Genomic DNA, 23934 nt, shown 5'->3' on the forward strand with positions numbered 1-23934 from the left:
CTGTCTGGACTGGGTGCTGTGGGGTAGGGCAGCAGAGTGAGAGGGACGGGCCCGAGTAAAGGTGTTCCGACTGCACTAAACAGGACCGCTGCAGAGCAAAAACACAACATACGTAGGAGAACGAGCATGCAACTAGGAGAGACCCACATTCCTGTGTGCCATGACAAACAGAGAGGTTGTGTGTCAATGATCTTCTTTTTACAACTACTATAAGATGTGTAGCTTCTGTTGGGGGAGCAAAACAGCAAGTACAAGTAGCAAGCAAAGAGGGTGGCCCCAAAAGGCTTTTTTCAGCAACACCGAGCAAGGTGGAGCCAAAAGTAACCGACAAACAAAAAGGAACGAAATCGCAAGAGAAATCAATTTATACAAAGTCAAATAAAATCCAAAAGTACAAACATCTCACCTATTTACACTTAGTGACAGATAGCAAACAAAGACTGGATGGGTAGGTCATAAATAATAATAACAAAATACAGGCTAGATTGGCTCAGTACCTTCTCACTATGGCTATGCTCCTCGTTTAGGGTAGTGCTACTGCACGTATCAACTCCCGAGTCTTTAACCTGCGGTTCACACCATGCCAAGTCCTCTTCAAATGAGTGTCCCCCAAAGCGCACCATTTTCTTTTGCCTCTCAGATAAGGTGTGTGTCGGCTCGGACATAAATGTCTGCTCAATAGTTTTTCTTTTTCCCCTTTGACTGTCCCCTACAGGTGTGGGATAAAAACAGAAAGAAAAACAGAAAAACAACATGCAAAGGTGTAAATAAAACAAAGGAAACATGAAATGACAAAAGACTCTGGGAGATAGGGATGGGGAGGAGAGAGACAGAGGGAGGGAGAGGGGGAGAGAGAGAGAGAGAGAGAGAGATGGGGGTTAAGGGTTGGGTCGGGGGGGGGGGGCGTGTCAAGGCAGGGCTCCGCATGTCTCACCAAAGACATTGGGGAAGCCTCGCTGCTATGCCAAGACGCATGGTCCCACCAGTGGCCATCCAAATCTCCTGTAAGGTGGGGGGAAAGTGCGCACATACACGAGAGAGGACAGTGAGAGGGACCAGTGAGGACAACACATACCACAAAGTACACACATCAACACACACATAATACACATACAGCACAAAACAAGACATCCAAACACCAATTTTTGCAGGCGCACGCGCACACACACAGACATACATCGTTGATCATCTTGTGCAACTCTAAGATCCCTGTGGAGAAAAAAACCTGCAGCTCAGAAGACAACAGAAAGGATCAGTAATGATTTGACAACCTCAACAACATAAAGTAAAGGAAGGACACGAGCTACTGAACTCTCAGTTGTCACAATACATGTTTTCCTCTTTTCCTCATTTTTCCTGCAAGACACAGAATCAATCCAAACATTCATCTTTAGCCTTATAAAGACACAGACAACATACTAACTCGGTACAGACAATAATCTCAAGGAGACTGAATCGAACACAACTGGACTTGGTTATCAGTTCATGCTCATTGTCTTGATGAACTGATGAAAGCCTCTGACTTCAGCACTGTGTTTCACAGTAACTTAAGTGACACTGGTTTTGAGTTATTATTAAACATGTTGTGTTACTTTACAATACAGCTAAGAATATTGGCATGAAGGAAAGGAGTTGTTCTTACAGGACGTCATTTTAATCCATTAATGAACATTAATTTTACTTCTTACTCTTCACAATAAATGGAATGGGACTGTATGAGGAGCGCGGTGCAATATTAGAAATTAGGTTTATGGTCCTGTCTATTTCACACATACAGTAGTGTCATTTGTTTACAGTGTCTGAGTTTTTTTGCACTGTTTTGAAACAGATCATCTCTGGTAACAAAACATAGCACAGTTAAAACAGATTGCAGTGCCACACAGCCTTAACTGGCCTCAATCTAAAATGCACCAGGGATAACTTTAAAGATGAGGCTCTGATTACAACTTCTGTAACACCTGTGGACACACAACCTTGAGAAATACAGGCTGGGCAAGAGGATATGATGGTCTTACACAATGGAGGTTTCTGGGACATTTTCTGTTACTTTCCTTTTTTATTTATATGAAGGTACTGAGGGCTCCGGCTGTCCAAAGGAAGAGAGAAATCACATTGGTTGTCAGATATATATTATCATTTGCTTACACTGGCAAGTCATTGTGAAATAAGAAATGGTCCCAATGAATTTAAAGCATATAAAGCATGATGCATGGTCATTCTTTCAATGCAGAAGTCCCATTTGGTGCTGACAGGCATTCAGCAGACCCTGGTCTACCACTTGTACATGTGCTGTTGTCGACACACTTGTGTGTTTGCATGAATGTATGTGGCTGTAGTGAATGACAGGGCCGCAGGCACCGATAAGGTCATCTGAAAACACTGCGCTTGTGCAACCTCTGGGCCATATACATCACATTTCTCACACTTCACTTCTCCTGCAAAGAGCCGTAGAACCTAATGGATCTATACAGGACAGGCCTCCTTCAGGCATTATCCAGCTGAGGATTCAATCTCAGGGAAATCAGGGAACTCTGATGGAAAGGCATAAAAATAGACTGCATATGCTTCTAGATGTAGAGGAGGAGGTGATGGCTGGCTGGAGCATACAAGGGTAAAGAACAAGTGATTTTCCATAAAGAAGAAATAAGCTGCATGGGAGAAGACAGCTGTGTAAAGACAGTGCCACTGTGAACAGCCAGATCTTGTTTTAAAGGATCATTCAGGTTTATTACAGCTTGACTCTTAATTTCATAGCTTTGTTACTCAGTGTAAGTAAGTACTGATATCGATTCTTATTTGCAACCTGACAACAGTTGAGTCATATTATCTAAAACAGCTTCAATGGATGTAAAACTGTGAATGAGATAATCCTTTATTGCACCATTGTCAGTATTTTGCTCAAAGACACTTCAAAATGTGGACAGGGCAAGCAGGGGACTCAACCATCAACCCTGTGGCTAATGGACCATATGCTTGTGCAGCTTAAAACCTGTCAAATTGTCAGAGTCCTCCGTCTGATTTTTGTGTTGATGCCATACCTCAGCAGTTATTTTGGTAAGTGCATTATGAGTATTAGTTGAAGGAATGCTGGCCAAAATTAAGAAGGGGCTGTCCTTTCATGGAGTTGTGTTTTATGTCAGTTTCTGATTTGACAGTTTTAGTAGCATTGTTTTAGCAAACTGGAAGCTATGCAATATGTAATATTTAATAAATTGTGCATTTTTATTTTTTCCAATGCACATTATTATATGAGAGGAATTTCACACTCCTTTGGAGTTGTATTTTCTTGGGAATGACCAATCTTCTCAATCATTACCTTTTGTTGTTATGATTGTGCTTCAACATCATGCTCATGAATATTAATAACCACATCATACCTGCAAAAGTGAAATGTTCTCCAATGACATGTCCTCACTTCTCTTCTTCAAAGTTGTGTCTGAGTTGCAAGGTCAGTGTGAGCCAAACAAACAAACAAACTTTCCTCCTTCCCTGTCTCCCACTCCTGTAACTATCCATCCATCCATCAGTCTAAGGGAGTGCTAAAACTACTTACTGTACACAGTTATGCACTGTGATAAAACATTATGGATGTCCCCAGACAGGCTTTGCCCTCTGCGGCCTCCTAACCAACAGCTGACAACAGTGATTACCCTCTTTGCCTCCCAGCTGCTATTCTGTCAGCAGCATAAACACCAGAGCCCAGTTCAGCGTGGCAGACACTCCTACTGAACAAGTCACTTGCCTAATGTGGCCATGATAGTCCAAACAGCTTAAGGCCTGCATTTATGATAGGGGAAGGAAGCAACGTATCATGTAAATGACCTTATGTTGAGACAGTGAGAGGTTTGCATGTATTTCAGAGCTATAGGCTAAATTAAGATCCTGTGCATAGCTTGTCTCAAGGTTATATGAGCCTCAGTTTCACCTTCACCTTGCCTGTTCTTCCTCCCATCACACTCCTCCAGTACCCTACCCAGTCCACCCTCAATATATGTCAAAAAGAATCTGAGTGGGTTCCTGCATGGAGGTATGTATGGCCTTTTCCCCTTTCTTCCCCTGAAGCCTTATTACCAGCTGCACGCCACAATTGGGCACTGATCCCCAGCAAGGCACAGTATGGTTTTTCAGGGAGCAAGGAACTCATCATAGCCATAAATTGTGAGCATCAGCAATCTCCGCCCTGCCCTGCCGTTTCACACCGGCTCCGAAGCCCCATAAAGTGCTGAGTCAGGGTGAAGGCAGAGCGCGGGCAATGGCGGAGTTCACCACCAGCAGGCTCTCCATCACTTTGACAGCTCAATAAAAACCAGTGTAAACTATTAATTGGATCATTAATTATTGATGCTGTTTTTACTACAATTCAAGGGGTGAGAGCAGAAAGGAGGCATGGGTGAAACAGTGTGTACGTTTTAACATATTCGCCATGCTAGGGGACATGAGTGTTGATGAGTTTTACAGTGTCCTGTAAAAGCCCTGGTGGAGATAGATCTTAAAACATGAACTTATATTCTAGCACAAAAGGCCTAACTAACTTTTATTATTAAGCACAAAGCATATTTCCCATTGATGTACAAAACCTTCAGTTAATAAGAACATTTTTCTAGCATCCACCTTGAGAGCACAGACAACAAACCGAGCACTGCAAAAACTGAACCCAAAAGCCATTAATGAGAATGTAACTTAGGCTGTCACTACACCTTGTCCACCTTTCTGCTGTAGTTAGCCAGCCAGCTTCTCTTTTTCTGTCTGTTCGGCACTATTATGAGACTGCATGTCAGAAGAATCAATAAAGAGGAAAACATGGGGAGAGGACCGTTGCGATAAATCAGTCTCCAGGGCTTGCAGGCACGAGCCAGGCCTGTTACAGCTGGCACAGCCTCTTTCCTTCAGTCTCTTCCTCCCATTGGTCTCCCCTCCTTATCATCCCATTAAGCCCGCCTCCTTCCTCAGCAGCCCCCTTCCTCAGCAGAGCCCTTAGGGTATCAGGGATTTGAGAGCATGACATGCACCCTGCTTGGCCTGCTGTTACACACCCATCTCCTGACCCAGTCAAGTGGAGTACACAGACCCCAAGACGCTGACAGGCCACATATGGCCAAAAGGTGCTTTCTGCCTTTCTGCCCTCTTTTTCATCTCTCTCTCCCACTCAGGCCTCACATGCAATTACAGTTGTTGTCCTGTATGTTCTTCGCTTAGTTGCTCTGGCTTTTTGTTGCTGTTGTTGTTTTAGCTTACTTTTTCCAGATAGAAAAGTGGATGCAGATCAAGATCAGTCTTCAACCTGCAATACATCTATGCCAGTGATGCTAGGTTTGTTCAATTTGCAAACTCTGTGTACTGCTGTGTATTTTGCTGTGCAACTTTAATTTTGTCATAAATCAATGAAATTGCCAATTATATCTAAATAACGACCAATGATGAATGTCTGAAGATGTAGCTTGTAAGGAAAGTTTTACTTATTCAGGTCAACAATTCAACGTGCTCCTTTGTTTTTCCTCTGTCTCCTCCACAGGCTGACCTGTGGAGGAGACAGAAAGAATAAAAGAGAAACAGCAGAAACTCTGACCCTCAAAACAGCCTGCCTTTTCTCCCTATTTTTGTTTCACGGCTACCTGGAAACTCCCACATCAATAATGTAGCACCAGTGCTGGGCTGCTTCCTTTAGTGAGAGGAACAGTTACATAACAGAGCAGACAACTGAATTCCTCTTCTCTCCTCTAGTTTAAACATTTGGTGCATGTGGCTGGATCTTCTGTCTAGTGCTACTGACAAAAGTAAACTGTGCTACTGTACCTTCCTCTGTCCTGTCTTTTATTCCTCCATTTGTCAACTGCAGCTCCTCCCTTTTTGCCTTTAGTGCTTTTAACATTGCTAATGTAAAGGCCTCTGTAATTAAAGGTTTGACAACAAAATCAATTTTCAATCACGACAACTGTCAACTAGGTGGAGCAGTCAAGAATCTAACAGCCTAAACACTTGTTTTTGATGTTGATTCTATGCAAAGTGGCATTTAATTCAGCCAGTGTGACTGTTTGCTTTTCAGTGCATGTTTATAGACTTGGACAAGTGCACTTGTGTCTCCAAGCAGCTAGAACATTTTCCATGAGCTATCTAACATCTACTTCCATTTTCCTGTTGTTAAACAGCAGGACAGGCCAAACTGAGCCAATACCCAGCATGCCGCTTTAGTTAGGTACACCAAAGTAAACTGGACCCACTGTGTGAATACATAATTGACATTATTATTTCAATGCTAAAACAGTGCTTGGGCGCTGACAGTAAATGAAATACAACTGGTAGTGCCAGTCTGAACTACTGTTCTGTATATGGGTCAATAAACCCAGAGCAGAGACACGCCATGCATTCATAATCATTTAGCCCCGTCCACCATGAGTTTTTACTCTGCCCCGCTGGACTGAACCATAATCCTGTTGCCACTTTGTATTGGGCTACTGTACCAGGAAAAACATGGCGTGGTATCAAAACACAGTAAAAGACAAAAAGTCAAAGCTAAGAGGGGAAGCATAGTATACTGCAGGAAAACAAATAATCACCTTTTGCTGCTTAATTATTGCTTTGCTGATAGCTTCTATCCATTCATGTGCAACAGTGATAACTGCTCAATAAGAGACACTACAGTTGTTATTAACTCAGCTCACCTCGTTTTACTAGACACCCACACACCAGTCCTCTCCCTGCTTCCCTCTGTCTGTCAGTTATGTAACACTGTCTATTAGAACAGACCAATTATGAGAAACAGCAGTGGGAGGACCTGACAAAGTGTGTCATAAGATGACCGCAAAAGAAGAAGGCCATGAGAGCAGAAGCATTACATTCGTTCAAATCGCAACCACACACATGAACACACATCAGCACTGAAACATATCAGGAGTGCATAATCTTCCTCCTCAATGGCATGAGACCTGTTGGAGTAAGTTCATATATAACACATGAAATGCAACAATGCTTAGCACATATGTAAGGCTCATTGTCTTCGGTTTTTAGACATTAGTTTAGATGTAACTGAAAATGCTGGGATTTTATTAAAGAAATAAAACGTCACCACATGGATATAAATTCACTGTTCATCACAGTTTACAACAAAAAAGTACTTTAGACTAATTCAAAAGTACTTTGCTGAGCTCAGAAGGTAAAAACTGAAGAGAAAGAGAAAATATGAATGAGTGGCTGACTGTACAAAAAAACCTGTTTGCACTAAAAATTCATGTTTTAAGCACATTGTTGATAAGATTTTATTGAATTGATGTTTGGAACAGATTTTGAGCTTCTTTTTAAAAAAAAATCTCTAAAAAAAAATAAGAAATTCAAAAATGTTATTTGTGTTATGTAATGTTATTTTCTTGAAAATAATGAGCCTCACACACACAAATACACACATAAACATATAAACATACAAACCACATACAGAGACTGTAGACTAGGGAATCTGAAGGTTATATTCGAGTTAACAGCTGCAACATTCAATATCATCAGGAAATAAGAACAACAATTCAGTTATCGTTGAATGGAATGTGCCTTTCCTCACAACATTATGCCAATAATACTAATAATGATGGTTTTATAATTGTATGGAAAGCATCACAAATGTGCATTTGTATACAGCAACACTAAATACAGGTATCTACAGTGAAAGTATCAGAAAGAAAGCAGAATGCATGAGGCTGCTGGTGTGTGTGTGTGTGTGTGTGTGTGTGTGGCCCATACCTTTCTCACTGACTGACTCACTCTCTATCTCCACATCCTCACAGCTGGTGTACTCTGGTGTAGTGGCCAGCTCCTCCTCCGAGCTGCTCAGCGACACCTGCCGCATCTTTCCTCCCTTTTTGGTTTTGTGGGGCTTGGGAGGCGGCGGGCGCACCGACTCCGACTGGTCCGAGCTGAGAGAGTCATTCCTCAACATGCTCTCCATCTTTTCCCTCTTAGTCTTGCGGACAGCTGAACTGGGGTCCAAGTGGTGTTGCTGCCTCCTCATGGGATCCCCGCCTACACCCAGGTCACCTCTCCGCAGGTCCCCAGATCGGTCGCCCAGCACAGGGCTACGGTGTGGCGTCGGGGGGCTGTGGTTGGAGGTTCTGTGGCCTCCAAGCCCAGGGCCCATGGGCCCCGGGGAGGAGCGGTCGACAGAGTAAGATCGCTGTCCCACCATAGGCGGCCGGCGCTCGGTGAGATGCTGACGGGATAGGCGGATGGGGCCTGGGTCATCCTGCTCCGTGTAAGCCAGGGAGACATCACTATGGCGGCGTTCATGTCTGAAGCGCCCAACCTCGGCGTGCATCCTCATCTGCTCTTCATAGGGCTGGGGCTTAACAGGATAACGTGCCAGGTTGGGGTCGCTTCGATAACGCGCCTGGAATTCCTCCTGACGCTGCCGCTGGAGGTCATACTCACTGGGTGGTCCATCTAGATCCTGGTCCAGTGGGTATTCCTGGGAGTGCCAGCGTCCGGGCCCCCGTCGGTCCCGGTATCCCATCCGTGCCGCATCTGGGTACAAGTGTGGGCCCCGCGGAGCCCGCCGAGGGTCCCCATGCCCATAGTCAGACGGTGATCTGGGCATGCCGCCGTCCGTCGGGGCATACTGTGCGTGGTCACCCCCCTCCCTTTGGTCGTATTTTTGGTTTGGATCCCTGGATGCAGATGGGCTTCGTTTCCTGTAGATGAAAAAAGGGGAACAAAACAGTGGAACTTAGTAACTGGATGTTATTTAATATACAGTATATATTTTGTTTAATTTCTGAGCCTGACCTTGTGCATAAAAGACTTGTGGCATGAATAAAATGTTGTTTTGTTTTGTTAAATTAAATTCCAGTGTGTCTGTCTGAGTGCAGATGGCAATGTGAGATATCAGTCAGGCATTAGAATCACAGGGCTTCATCGCACAGCTCTGCTGAGACTGAAGCCGTCTGTCTGTAGTCTATAACTTCACTTTACTTTGCCTTGCACTGCATATGCCTCAGTTCCTGTCAAAACCTGATGAAAGCCTGCTCTGTCTCTGTCACACACGCAGGCAGAAAGAGAGAGAGAGAGAAATGGGACTAAGCAGCAGGATGCAGCATCACTCCCTCTTCTCACTGCACTGCATTGCATTCTGTATGCTCTATAACATGGCTGACTAATGCTCTCATTTTTACATACAGTTGGCACATTATCTTCAGATTTCCAGGAAATATGTGCAAGAAGATGCTTCTTGAGCTGGCCCAACTGAACAGCATGAAGTGTGACACTAATATCTTTTCAACCTGAATTCTCCAAATACGCACAAAAAACAGGAATTCACATTTTACAAATCACGCAGTTAAAATCCTGTTCTGATTATTTAATTTGTTGTAGTTCAGTTGTTGTTCACACAGACAATGTTGTATATAATATTTGACTCTTTCAGTGCCACAGACAATCTTTTATTTTCATTTTGAAAACAGCTGATTACCTTGCTGATATAGGTGCATAAATCATCATCTTTTGTAATACAGGACAATGTTTGTATTTCTAAGTTAATATTTTAGGTGTGTACATGTGTGTGTGTGTGTGTGTGTGTTTGTGGATGTGTGTGCAAGGGGAGAGATGAGGAACCAGACAGTGTACTGAGAATAGTGCAATAGTGACAAATGATTCAATCTCACAGACTGTATCTGTGTGCCCAGTGCAGTGGTCATGATGGGATGCAGAGGGACAGCGACAATGTGTCTGAGCGGTTTGAGATGGTCTCTAAGCTCAGGGGATTTCGCCAACTAATTTATCTCATCACCTTTTTCCTTCAGGTGACTCAGAAATAACAAAACATAAAAATACACATTTTCTAATGGCATGCACCAAAATCGTACAGATCATAGAATAGCCCTCTTTGACAAGCTGAAGAGAAGTAAAATCTTGAAGTTATTTTGAAAATTAAATGAAAATAACTTGCTGAGATGGATACTTTTGAGCATGGTTACAGTCAGAAGCCCCATATTTCTAAAATTGGCGATAAATCATTTTATCATTGTCCATCTGTCAGAAAGGAAACCAGCCAGGAAGTGAATGAAAAGCCTTAACTGCACATTAATACATTTATTCTTTTGTTGAGAATCAATTATTCATAAGCCACTTTTCTCCCACACTTCTCTGACTTTTCCTCCAAAATAATAATGACATTTTGGTGAGGAAAAAGCTCTGTGAAGCATCCCTTTAATTTTGTCTGTGACAACTTTCCATAAATTTCAAAGGGCTTCATAAATCACTGCTGCCAGCTTTGCTCACTGGCCAAGGTAAGGACTCCTCACGTGTGATTGGTTCATTCACTGAACCACAGAACAGATTTGGTCTCTGCCTGCTGGATCACAGGCCATCTGGGTTAATCTGAGTATAATGAATGTACAGTGCGATGGATATCAGGACTGTGGTGAGACACACGTGAGAAAAATGCTTTTTGTGTTCTGTGTTCTATGTATAACATTGAACAGTGTCACTAAAGTGAAGTGCCAGCTTTAAGGAGCGATAGAGTGATACATGAGGGCTGTGTACAGTTCATGAACTACTGTACAGTAAAAAATATGGCCTGTAAGAGAGGGGCAGAAGCTGAGTAATAGTGTGGTACAAAATGTGCATTCCAGCAAAACACAAGATTTACTTGATAGCAGAGAGGACATTACAACAGAATTGCTTGGTTAAAATTACAGAAAAATACCAAAATATCAGTCAGCAAAATCCATATTTAATATTATTTTTAAATTAGATTAGTATTTATTAAATTAGGTCAACAACCGACTAATTTAACTTTTTTTAAAGCTGCAATAATATTCTTTATTTTATTTTTAACTGATTAAATGATCATATATACATAGAAAGGATTGCACACCATTCAGAGAGTTCTAATCTCTACAGTTCCCTTCAGGTCTACAGCACATTTCAGGGTCATTTAGCCCACTATTTTGTTTGTAGCCTACAACTCAACTGTTTGGTTCACTTTCATTTCAAGAATGTAAATTTTAGCTTGAAACCTGTAACAAAGCCACTGTACACTACCTGTCCAGCACTAAACCACCACAGTTTGTGAACACCACTATGTTCACAAGCTTTTAGAGTTTACTTTCTCCACGTCTGCAGTCAAAAGATTTTATTTAGCTATGATAACTCCCTGTATTTCAAACAAATTTAATACTGATTCGCATAATGTCATTTAATGAAATATTCTGATTTGTCACGTTTTAAAGAAAAACAAAAAAGAAAACAAACAAAAAAACACACCACAAGAGTGTGAGCAGTCAAAGAAAATGTCACCATCCACCACCAGCACCACAACATTACTTCATCAGCAGCAAATCCAAGATAAAGGATGAATAGTGTTCACCACAAAATCACTGGTGACTGATTTTTTTTTTCTAAATAAAACAAACAAACAAACAAACAAAAAACAACAACATTTTTGCTCCAAGACTGCAGTGGAAACATGCACAAAAACAAGACTAATGGACTTAGATAAATGCAGAGTTTACAGCAAGAGACCAAGGGAAAGGTTTTGTGATGCAGTCAGCTCACACAAGTGACCTCTCCTCCCTGTTTCACATCAAAACAACCTTAGCATTCAAATCCAGTCTCGCTGGTGATTCAGATGCATCTGGACAAATGCATGAGGGTTGCTGCATTATTCATGATCTGTTCCTGGACACTAACAGAGCAGCACTTCATTCACAAATCCAAAGTGAGGCGATGGCAGAAATTATATGCTGGAGTAAGGGACAGAAGCCGTGACTTGGATGGGAGAAAATATGAAGTCAGAGATCCCCATCTCTGTATAGTAAGCATATGAAATATGTTTTTATAGACACTCCGAGCTGATGGAAGGCTCTGTTATGTGTGTGCATGTGCTCACTTGAGCATGCCACTACTCTTGTAGCTATGTGTTTTTTATGTGTGCTGCACTGGCCACCTAAGAAATGCTTCACTTTGGCTCTGGGCATGTCCTCAGGGCTTCAGGCTAATGTCCTCTCTGGGATGTTGTCTTGAAATCCTACACCCTGAACACACACATGCATAAAGAACGTGCATGTAGCGACTACAGCAAACATTAACAAAGTCCCGTTTGACGAGCTCTAACTCATCTTGACACAAGTATCACATTTCCCTGCTCCCATTTAGACTTGTAGTCCTTCCTGTCCAAACAGAGAAATGTCTATGGCAGCTAGCAAGCGAGCTAACGACGACACACTGCTCCATCAGCATCTGCATCATGATGCTAACACTGTCAGTCCTAACCCAGCCTTCAGTAAGTACAACAGAGCAGTGGCGCAGCACTAAATTTTGTACTGTGCATTATTCTCCTATTGCTCCAGCTGCCACTGCTACTGTAATAGCCTCTCTGCAGATACCTCTGAGCTCTCCACAACTCTGCTATGACACACTCTGCTGATCATAGATTTGCATTCCATCCTCAGTGACACAGATAGAGAGGGGCGGGATAAAATGTGAAAAAGGAAAATGTGGAAAACTGTCGACGGTGTATGTGAATTTGAACGAGCATGAAAAAAGCAAAACAGGAAAGATGCCAGTTAACTGTGTTTTGTATCTAAACCTGCTGACATTTGCAGCTGGTGTGCATGGTGCATTCAGCCACGCTTGTCAGGCTCCAGCATGAAGCGGCAGGACGGGACACCATGGAATCATGATGCCTGTGATAATGTGCAGAGGCTCGGCTGCTGCAACGATTGAGTCACGAACTGCACAGTGACATCCTTCCTCCATCACATGTTCCTATATAGCAAAATGCGTGTGTGGATGGCACTGAGCCACAGCACAGGTGGTGTGGTGTGGTGTAGAAGAGATCAACCAGCAGTGAATCATCCTAACAGGACAATAACAGAGTCATGTTCACTGTCTGTATGGTGCAGTGTGGGAATACAGACAAGGGAAGCGGTACTGTTCTGTACATCCATGCTGTGGGAATAACAGCAGCTGTCATTAAAGGTTAAATACAGGAGATTTTGAACATTAATACAGCAGTGAACAGCTACTTTCTAGGAATGAAGTCACACTGTTAGAACATGAGATCAGTGCATGCAAGTCTCCAGTGCTTGTCTCTCTTTTTCCTCCTCATACCGGTTTTCCACATGGTGGCCTGGTGACAAACTTTCTCCTACAGTAAAATACTTAAAGAGACAATGTGAAATCAAAATCTTCATTCATATTTTATCATCACCACGTCCAGTCTTTAAAGTTTGATGAGTTTCATGAGCAGCGTGTGTTTGTTCAGATGCTACTTTCCTTTTTTTTTCCCAGTTTCCTTAAGTAAACAACGCTCACATTTGTTGTGGTCTAAGGCGCTGATGCTCTTGTATGATATCTAGGGGCAGTGGATGTCATTTATTTCACCTTTAATGCTGCTGCTCTACTCTTAGCTCTCTATAGAAATACTCCGCTTTGACAGTGTATGAAGTATGAGGCCTCATTCAGTTGTTGGCAAGGACGGTGATGACAATAAGATTAAACTCATGGAAGGCGACACTGGACCAGAAGAAGGACTTTTATGACATTGAGAGCATAGATGCTGATTTGGGTCTAATAGCTGTCATTCCTAACATCTGAGTATGAGAACATGGGTTGACCTCTAGAGCAAAACAGAGTCCAAAGTACATAGCGTGAAGGGACATCTCTTAGATGGAAACATGGATTCTGTTTTCGCTCTCAGCTTACACACCTCCAGCCCTCTAGAAGGTAATTCCAATATTATAATCATCTTTTTAAAGTACACTCTCCTTATCAAAGACAGCATAATATATCAAATCCGTGGCTCACAAAAATCACGAGATTACACTATAACCTCGAAAGATTAAAAAGTTTGACCCTGAAGATTAGAAGTGACCCGACATGCTCACCACGATAAAACCTTTATATGCTGTTATTTTCCACAACATGACACAAAAAGCAATTCGATAAACTCCCCGTTACACATTGGTGTAATGAGAGGTTCGTCTGTCTGTGGTGAGCCTGTCCCACTCTGCCTCATCAGATGTGTTCTTGCTCTGACCTACTGAAGGGATCTGATCAGAAACATCCACAGCCAGAGCCCAGTTCCCAGGCTGCAAATAGACTAAACTGTCTAACTGTGTCATTCTCTAAGACTGTGCATGTATGCGTACAACACTGACTTAGCTGTACGATGAAAGGCCTGAGATCAAGCAGGAAGCCCCTGAGCTTGCAAATCATTAATGTTTGATATGGATTTATGATACAAAAAAAAGGTGAGGTTATCATCCATACATTTACACAGAGCGTCTGCAACACACAGGCTCATCGTTAGTTTACTGTAGAGTGAGAACGCATCAGTCTTTAACACTCTTTCCCGAAAACACGGTCCATGACTCTCATGGACTAAAAACAATAGCTAAAATGATGATCAATAGACAAAGAGAGAGAGGGAGAGAAACTGGCCTTTTCTTGAAGAATTCCATGGTTAGTCAATTAGACAATGTGGGCTTTTACCCTCACACCCATTTGCCTAGAGGTTATATTCATATTCCATTTAAAACCAAAGAAATGCCACAAGCACAACGATCGATAATTGAAATGCAATGAGTAGCAATTAATCCTTCACAGATGTTGCCATTTTCATGCTCTCAGCACATGCAGGCACCTTGACACATGTACAGACTGACACGAACTGACTCTCCCACCACAATACTGTGGTTCAGCATTTCTTAGGTATTAGCTCCAACTTGAACCTTTTTGTGATGTTGTAAAAATTAAGATGCCATGTTAAAACTGCTGTTCTCCTGCTGTGACAATTATCCTGGAGGCAAACAAAACTACTTTTGTGCAGAAATAACTGTAGATGATAGAGAGAAAAGATTGATTGCACTTCACTCTGTAATGCCTTATAGACACTGAATATATCACCTGAAGCACAGAGTACAGGTACGGTAAATTCTACATTCAAATTGCTTACAACAATCTCAATTAGGAGGAATAACTGGCCTTACCGAGATTAACTGCTGGATCCTGGTACGTAGTTCAGATCAAATCTCTGCCTGGCTGTTCCAAACAAACACATTCACAAAAGCACTCCAGTGCCAAATACCCAGCACCTGGACCAGCTCACAGCCTGCGATGAGGCCCGTTGTTTTCCCAGTCCTTTCTCCTCCAGCACTAAAATTGTTCTTGTTGTATTTCTACAAGGTCATGAATAATCTTCACACAGCAGCAGTAACTGACTGAGACTGAGTGTGTGACAGCAGCTCTGTCTGTTCTGCCTTTACTGCTGCTGAAAAAACATGTTAAATAAGAAAGCCAAAAGCAATCAAGGTGAAAATGCAACGCTGACCCTGTGGGGATTGTGCCACCTCTACTTTGTGGGTAATGGAGAGAAGTCAAATGAGAACAAATGAGTGTTGCAGATCTCTCTGCTTAGAGGGAATCTGGCCCACTAATGACAACAATACATCCTGGAATGGCCTCTATTGAAATGAGATAACCATAAAGAAAGCAAGAGCAGAAGAAAAACAAGCTGAATGTGCACATCTCAACCGAGCAATCAGAGAAGAGAGCAGAGGAGGAAAAACACCTTGAAGAGTCCATTTACAGATGCAGCGTCACTCTCCCCTCCAAGACTTACTCAGCTGGTCGCTGTGTATGTGAGACGTCCCTCGAAGTAAACACATCCAATACCGCTGTTACTTACTGCAATCAAATCAGGTTAGAGTCCTGCAGGAGCCCGACCTTTAAGCTGCAGTTCCTAATATCCAAAACATATTGTAGTGGGGGCATGATCTGCTTTATTTCTGCTGTGCCCACAGTGCCCCACTACACTGCTGGATGTGTGGATAGATGGCACAGTTTATGACACTGCTGCAAAGGCTTCAGGGGGCCTGAAAGTGAGCTGACTTTTGGGTTTAATACAACCATCATGTGATCGCTGATTTGCTTGAGTTCAAGCAGCCACCTGGTCCAGCACATCGGCCGCTCAGTCCTCTGCCTAGGAATGGATTACAGTCCATGGTTGATTACTAGCTGACATCTAACACAAGCAGCGCAGGTCTCACATAATCTCGTTCAGCCCAAAGTCTTATGATCGTTAAACTGCACAAAAAACAACGCTTATGTATTTTTTTTTTTTCCACGGGATGGATTTTCAAGCATCGAATCAAACACAAACAGGAAGAAAGAGAGAAAAAAATAGAGGGAGGGAAACAAAGGGAAAAGGAAGAAAGAAATTTCTCTAAACAATAATTTCTGTGTATTACAAAACAGATCAAAGATTTTTTTTTTCCTGGTTCTTCACCATGGTGATCGTTTTCAGTGACCTGGTTTGATAAGTCTACTTGGTGCATGCATGTGGGTGGGTGTATTATGACTGACTGAATCTGGGTGCTGGTAAAGTTTTTCTTCCTGCCTCTTTCTCTTTACTGTTGTGCCTCAACACTTTTCACATCTGTCACCGTGTTTCTCCAATCGCTTTCTCTCATTCCATCCTCCTTCCTCTCCTCAGCCCTCCCATGACACATTCTTTGAGTTGGATTGATGGTACACCAAGAGAGGATGTTGCGTTTGTCATGCCTGTGGTGACAGTTAACTGACAGGAGCGTGGAACTGGTAAGTGCAGATGGGCAATGGGTAGCTGACACAGCGTTTCCCAGGACAGATGTTGGGGGTGGGGGGGTGGTGTGGTGAAGGACCTTTGGGGATGTTTCATCATCACAAAGTCAGTGATGGGGCAAGGCTGCAGAACTCTAAGTAGCTCTGAATGGAGTGTGCATGTGACTGCCACTCTTAGAGACAAGAAGACAACTTCAGACCATGAGTGATGACTTGTCATGTCACTGAATGGCAAAATGCTCTAATAATTGTGCATATTTAGTTTTAATTAAAACTGTAATCACCCTGTCATCATTCTGACAAGTCATCTGAAATCAGTTTAAATCCATGCATTGCAAATATTGTGATAAGTCAGTTATCAAACAGTTCTTGTACTGGACTGGAATGAAATCCCCCACGGTGCAGTTAAGTGGTGCTCCCACTTCACTACTCAAGTACACCTTGTCCTGCAAAGATTTTGCTCTGTATTTTCACTCCTGCACATCAGATCTACTTAAGAGCTCACACTTGATGCTGACACCTTTTATTTACATCTGCTTCTACTGCTTCAAGAGGCATGTCAATGTTGGAAATGAAACAGGGCTGTTTAAGAAAAAGAGAGGAAAGGATCGACTAGTAACTTGGAAAGCTGTTACATGAGGACTGGATTAGGAACTTCTATACACACAGGAGTAAAGTTATCCAGCAGCTTTCCATCTAAATCTTGTCATCCTATGTAAAATGCACTATGTAAGAACTATAAGCCCCAACTCCTGTCATGTCATCTCATCTTGCTTGCCCATACTAATTACAGTAATTAATGTATTTAAAATAATATGGTAGTTGCTTAATTTTGAAATTCTAAAGGTATTGCTGAAACTTAGCCACTTCATGCACATAAGAAATACATGAACCATACTCCATACACACATGTACACAGCGTGATGCGGCACAGTTTTCACAGTAACAGATGGCAGCCTCTCCCTCACTTAGTGTCTCTGCTCTGTGGAAAGTTTCATGTGAAGCAAGTGGACACAAAGTTGTGCAGCACCGCATCAATCAGTTCAGCTGACAGTGTCTGCAGATCTGTGAGTGTATTCACTAACTGGTTCCAAGAACACAGACCCTTTCCTCCTGTCTAAGAGCATACCAACTCGTGCCTTCTGTGTCCATGTTTATACTCTGTGTGGTTAATACATCTTGCGCACTGCACCGCCTGTTAGGTCTCCTTTTTAAGAAGAGGCACCGCTAGCACTCTATGTAGGCCAAGCCCCAACAGAATATGCCATTAAGATTAGCTACAAGTCAGGGCTGCTATAACATTGCTTGCTTCTCCCCTCCCTACAGAGAAAGGTTTGGGAAGCAGAGCATGTGTGCACTTTGTTATCATACTATGAAGAACATCGATGCACAAAAAAAATGCACACTACAGTTGCACTTTAATAAAGCAAACACCTTTGTGGAGCAGACAAACAGCCAGACAGTTCACTGGGGCAGCACAGGAGCTCTGCCTGTAATTATGCTTATTGACTTCAGCTTGAGTTGAACAGAGCTACAGTATAATACAGAGAACTGCTGCAGGGCAGGGTAGGGGTCTCTTGTAGAGGGCCTGTAAGTAATCAACACCCCAACACTGGTGGTAATTAACATTTTTTACCCAGTATTTGAACCTATGAGAAGAAACATGTGATTGGCACTCACCCATGACTAGACCTTACTGCTACATGACCACATTAAAGATGTCGTCATCTTAATCTTCCCCTGTACAGAAACCACAGCAACACCCCCTGTGCAACACATGGGAAACAGGACCTGGCTTTGGACTTGCTCTGAATAACAGATTATTTCACTTCTATTTAACCTGTAGGCCTTTTTCACAGATGACATTTTGATATGTCACAGTAGGAGAAACGTGTAAATAATGAATTCAGTTTAGCTGCTTTAGTTTCAGGTCCAGGATACTGTGCATGTTCACTGTCACACTGTCATGGCCTTACTGGAACACTTAAATAAAACAGAGCTAATGTTCATGTTAGATTAATACTACACCCATCAGTGACGGGTTGTGGTGTGCTAAAGCACCCTGGAGTACACTGCTCCATCACTGCAGCGACTTGAACAACTGGAGGCCAGCAAAAAACAGAATCAGGAGACTTCAGGGGGTGATAGGTAAATTATGTGTTAAGTGTTATTTTCAGACGAGACTCCAAATAGCAAACTATCATCCTATTGTACAGTTATACACACAGGTATAATTAAGGCATCATAAAATAGTAAACAATGGCATGCAACTATTCACAGTTTTACACTATCATCCCCCACGCACAAACACATTACAAAGACTTTCCAGCTTGGCATGAAGGAATAACCTACTCTTCTTGTCTGCTGCTGTGCTGTAGCATGTAGCATGACTGCCCAGTGCTTGTCAGTCATTGTTCATTTTCACAAAGAGCTCAGTGTAGAGAACATACTGAAGCATACTGAAGCTATTCATAAGCCAGCCAGCAAATTCTATTGTAACCACACTCTGATCTGTATTACTGCACGGGGGGAAAAAAAGTCTTAAGAACCAGTGTCTTGCCACCTCTTTTTCTCTCTGGCATACAAGTAATTGAACACACCCACCAACCCACCCACCCATACACACACACACACACACACACACACAACATATGAATTACTTCTTGGTTCTGCTAAGTATGCATTTTTCATTCCAGTGAGCAAGCTGCATTTGAAATCAAAGGCAGTGACACTGCATGGCTGTCTGGCTACACAGAAAGTGAGGAAGTAATGAAAAAAAGCTGAGGGGTGAGTCAGAGGATGCTTTAATAATCCTTGCTGCCTCAAATAACTTCTCTGGGCCCGGATGGACCAAAGAGCCTCTCGGGAAACCAGCAGTGGTCCGGGTTGGCCAGGACTCGTCACGTCGGCCTCCCCTTTTCCCCGCATCATACACTTTCCCCTCTTTTTTCCTCCCAACTCCTCTGAGTCTATTATTGTCAACAGATAAGACTGCAGCAGCACGACACGACGCAGCATACAGCCAAGCCCTCCCTGTACTGAATATATGACGACACTAAGCATGGCAGAGGGGTGTGCATGCGGAACAGACAAGCTGAAGGAAGCATGATCCAGTCAGTGGGAAGAAGCAGGGTGAGGTCTATTCACAGGTGAGTAGTAATGTGTCTTTGGCTATTGTCCAATCACTGCTGACAGCGAAATGGTGATGGGTTAGAAGCTAAATAGCTCTTCATGTTGGGTTCAAGGTTGGGCCTGCATTGTTCCGTACAACACTTTCCCATGGCTGTCCCTGCAGTGTTCTGCCCCGTGCAAACAAACAGAAAAGGAAAAAGAACCTGTCATCTAGTGTTACCGATGTCAATCTAATATCTCTGCACAAACCCTCTGGACTCACTTGACATTCTTAAATTCCACTTGATCAGGCTCTTGCACACAGCATTTATTGTTTTTAGCGTTTCTAGCAGACTCTGCTTGGTATTGCCACAATTGATTAGCAAGCTAACATTCAACATGTAAGTATACTACCATTACGACTAAACTCATGTTAGCATGCTAATATTACCATTAATCTCAGCATATGTCCAGGACTGACAATCATTTGGATGTGGAGTCTTTGTGCAACAGGTGATTTGAGGGGGGATGAAGGGTGAATCTAGATCCAAGACCCAGACTTCATCCTATGTGGACCCAGACCTCCGGCGGAGAAAAGTAGAGGGTGAAAACATACAAACAAACATATCCAAACTAGGGGCACAGAATATCCAATATTTTATATGTTATACAATGCAAGATAGACATTATGGAGTTCTAAATTTTCTCTAAATGGACCTCTTTGAGTTTGAATCATTTATTTTTCTCTGAATCTACTGTCAGTTTCATCTTATCTATCTATAATATTCTCTTGGCAGTGGGGGATTTGGAAGTAGCTGGCAAAGGGATCAGCCCTGATATTGAACAGAGAGAGAGAGCCTACAGTAATTAGCACTGTGACTATCAAAGTTCTGAACAAAAACTTCTCATCCACCACTTAATCACTCTAAACTTGTAACTGCAGTATACCACTACAATTTGGCTGAAGTAACTCCAGAGATTAAAGTCTATTCACGCCCAAATCATTTTTGAAGACAATATGAACCTAGAGTGGGTTGGACAACTGTCATCAGGTTATGTTAAATGCCAAAATTAATCGGATATCCAGCAGAACTTTGGTCCAACTAATGACACAAGAAGAACAGTGAAACATAATGCTGATAAAACTGTGACAAGCTTAAGTATGAGTTCATACTTGGTGGTGGAGGGAACACTGATTTTTAAGTACTGCAATTAAATAATGAAGAGAAACACAAAGAAAACATGAGGGAGCCACTTAAATGTGGCTTTGTTCCACAGCGGCACACACTCCATATTGCCTTTGGCAATCCAACACAGTTCACAGTTATCAACACGGCACCTATTTTTAGCACATCACTTAGAAATGAACAATAATAATAATAAAACAAATTATTGCTGTAAAAGTGTTGTGTGTGGTGGAGGGGCACTTCATGTCTTTCCAAAGCAGTTTCAGGACCAAGAAGTTGGTACAGAAATGTCATATTGTCTATGTACATTCTCATTGTTTCTTTCTTTGCTAAAAACTGGTCATCTCCTAGGATGATTCTTGTCATAAACAGTGGCCTGCTATGGATTAGAGGCACAGAGATTGCCAGGGAAAGGAGGCATAAGCACTCTCCAATTACATCCATAGGGAAGGGAAGCCACTGCAGCCAAGTTACACCAATGCATCTCTGTGGCTGGCCCTGGGCATAATCAAATCAAGATGTATGCTACTTTACTCACTACAGCATCGCTCACTGAGTACCCAGCTTAACAAACTCTGATATACAGCAACTGCAAGGTAACTGACAACAACACACAGCAGGCAGCACATCACAGAGCCAACTTCAAACATCTCTATGCTTTATCTTTATCAGGCATGTGGATTGAGCCTCTGTTGTCCCACTGTGTACAAAGTGGATTAGTGCTAAAAAATCACTGCATAATGGCCTCATTTGGAAAGATTCGAATTTTGCTCTTTCTTAAACTGAGCAACAAAGGACACAATTTAAGCCAACAACAGCAAAAATTGCAGTAACAAAAGGTTTTAGAAATGAGACACATAATCACACAGCAGTATGCCGTATTAGGTATATTACATTTGAGAAAGGGCAGAACAGCAGAAAAATGGCAAACGTGTACAAAGGGTTCCTGTGGAGTGAACACGTCAGATGATCTCATTTTCTTGATCCTATTTTCTGAGACTATTTGGCAAAACATTCTAAAATTTTTCCCGCTCAGAACTTTCTGAAAATGCTATTCATTTCATTACATGTTTCAGCTTAATAAACTGCTGCTGCCCCCCATCTTCTCTCCAGTGTCACTGCCTTTCCCCTAAAGTTTCTCTTAAATTGAATTCAAACAGCTCGGCTGCTGGGAGGCTTGCCTGGTGGGGGACAGGAAGTTGTGCGTAATGGGGAGAAGGTGCCCCTCGAGCTCCTTTCTGTAACACTTCCCTTGTCTGAGAGATGTCACTAAACACGCACACACACACTCAGTCAAATGGAGATCATTGAGACCAAATACATTATTATTACAAGTTTTAGCACATTTTAAAATTAGAGCTACACTGTTGCTTCATGCTCCAGAAATAGTGGTTTGGAAAACCTAATCTAGACACAGACAGTAGGAGATCAACAACTACTGGGCAGAAAAGAATTCATTGAAACAATGACCTGGCTCTTAGAAAAAAATACAATTTCAATTTTTATTACAATAAGAAATAAAAATTGACAACTTCCACTCCTATGTAGACATGTCACAACAATTACATTATCGACTTATTGTACATGTCTTTATCCTATTGTACATATCTTATTGAGTTATTGATCTATGGACATGACCTCAAACATGACCTAACTAAAAGAAGCAAAAACTGGATTGGCACTATTTTACCTGTAACGGAATGACTGAATATATTTGTGTGCTTAAATGTTTAAAATTTATGTGCAGTTTTCATTAACAGAACCCAAGAGTCAATTTTATTTATTGATTTGTTATTTTCGCTTGTTTTATTTATTTTGGATATTCTCAAATATTTTTTGACATATTCCAATTCCAGTGGCTTTAAAAGTTCATTAGTATTTTGAAAGGGTGTATTGGCATTATTATGCTATTCTATTATTACATTAGTCAGGGACAGTTCAGCACAATTATTTCTGTGATAATATATCATCCAACAAAAGTATTATTACTTTCTTTTTCAAATCAAACATAACTGCAGTACTACCTATTGGATTTTTTTTATTTCCTCTATGAGGATCAATAAAGGATTAATTTATTCACATTCAAGTAAGCTTTGCGAAAAAGTTTCGCATTTCCTTCTCTGATGAAAAAGCCACTTGCTGTGTCCCTATTGGATTTTTTAAAACCACATTTTTAAAAAAAAAAAATACAAGCTTTGTGATGAACTTTTGCCTTTCCTCTTCATCTGATGAAAAAGCCACTCGCTGTGTCCCTGTGTGCTCAGCAGAAAGACCTTTTCTCCTGCGCTCGATGGCATTGACAAGCCAACGTCTCAATCGATGAACCCACGGTCAGACCTTTGCAGAGTGAGCCCCAGACCAAAGGACTGTGTGGGTTAATTGTAATTGCATAGGACAGTGTCTGTAACATATGAGCTGAGCTGGCCAGAGGGGCCCTTGCCTAGGAAAACATTTAATCTGCAGCAGCGATCAGAGGAGATAGCAGCCCTCATTACTATCACTTGAATCACATTTACCACTTTTTTCACCACCTTTTACAGTTCCTACATTTACATACATGATGGGAAGTAGTCGTCTGTATTATGTCTTTGAATTGTGTTTCATACAGATGTTGATAATAAGTCCTTGGTCGACATATTTTTGCACAACCTCACCAAAATCCAAAAACAGCATCCAAGCTTTAGCTATAGTTGTACAAAAAGAGCAGGAGTGTGGTGCAGCAGACGAGGGAAGAGGAATGCTGTACAATTCAGTCAGCAAGGAAAAGACTATGAATGGTCTTCCAACAGGATCAAGGGAGGCATATGAATAAATGAAAGGAAGTCCAGATTGTAGAAAAAAAGAAAAATCTTCAAAGTCAGCTTCTTTCCTCTTCCCAGCCACCCCTGGAGATCAGATCAACTACTATCCTGAAACCTAATGAACTAGTAAACGCTGGGAATTAAATGAATATTACATGGAGTTTCATTAATGCCAGCCAGCAGACTCCAAAAATAATGAAGGTGAGATGCAGGGGTGGGAGGAGACAGTTACTGGAGATCCTACTTCTGTGTTT

At 42.0% G+C, this 23934-nt stretch overlaps 1 protein-coding gene across 16 annotated transcripts in view; it reads right to left on the reverse strand.

Annotated features, from left to right (window-relative positions):
* rims2a (regulating synaptic membrane exocytosis 2a) overlaps positions 1-23934 on the reverse strand; it is a 133290-nt gene that overhangs the window by 59835 nt on the left and 49521 nt on the right. For 10 of the 16 annotated variants that reach the window (XM_046399811.1, XM_046399808.1, XM_046399797.1 and 7 more), the window contains 2 exons: positions 7726-8669; positions 498-709 (listed from right to left, as the gene is read on the reverse strand). In XM_046399811.1, coding sequence (XP_046255767.1) covers positions 498-709; positions 7726-8669 — 1156 coding nt within the window. Of the gene's footprint in view, positions 1-497; positions 710-934; positions 1003-7725; positions 8670-23934 lie in introns of all 16 variants that reach the window. The other 6 variants (XM_046399810.1, XM_046399803.1, XM_046399809.1 and 3 more) reach the window with 1 other exon arrangement.

Source organism: Scatophagus argus, chromosome 9 (assembly GCF_020382885.2).
Source record: "Scatophagus argus isolate fScaArg1 chromosome 9, fScaArg1.pri, whole genome shotgun sequence".
NCBI lineage: Eukaryota > Metazoa > Chordata > Actinopteri > Scatophagidae > Scatophagus > Scatophagus argus.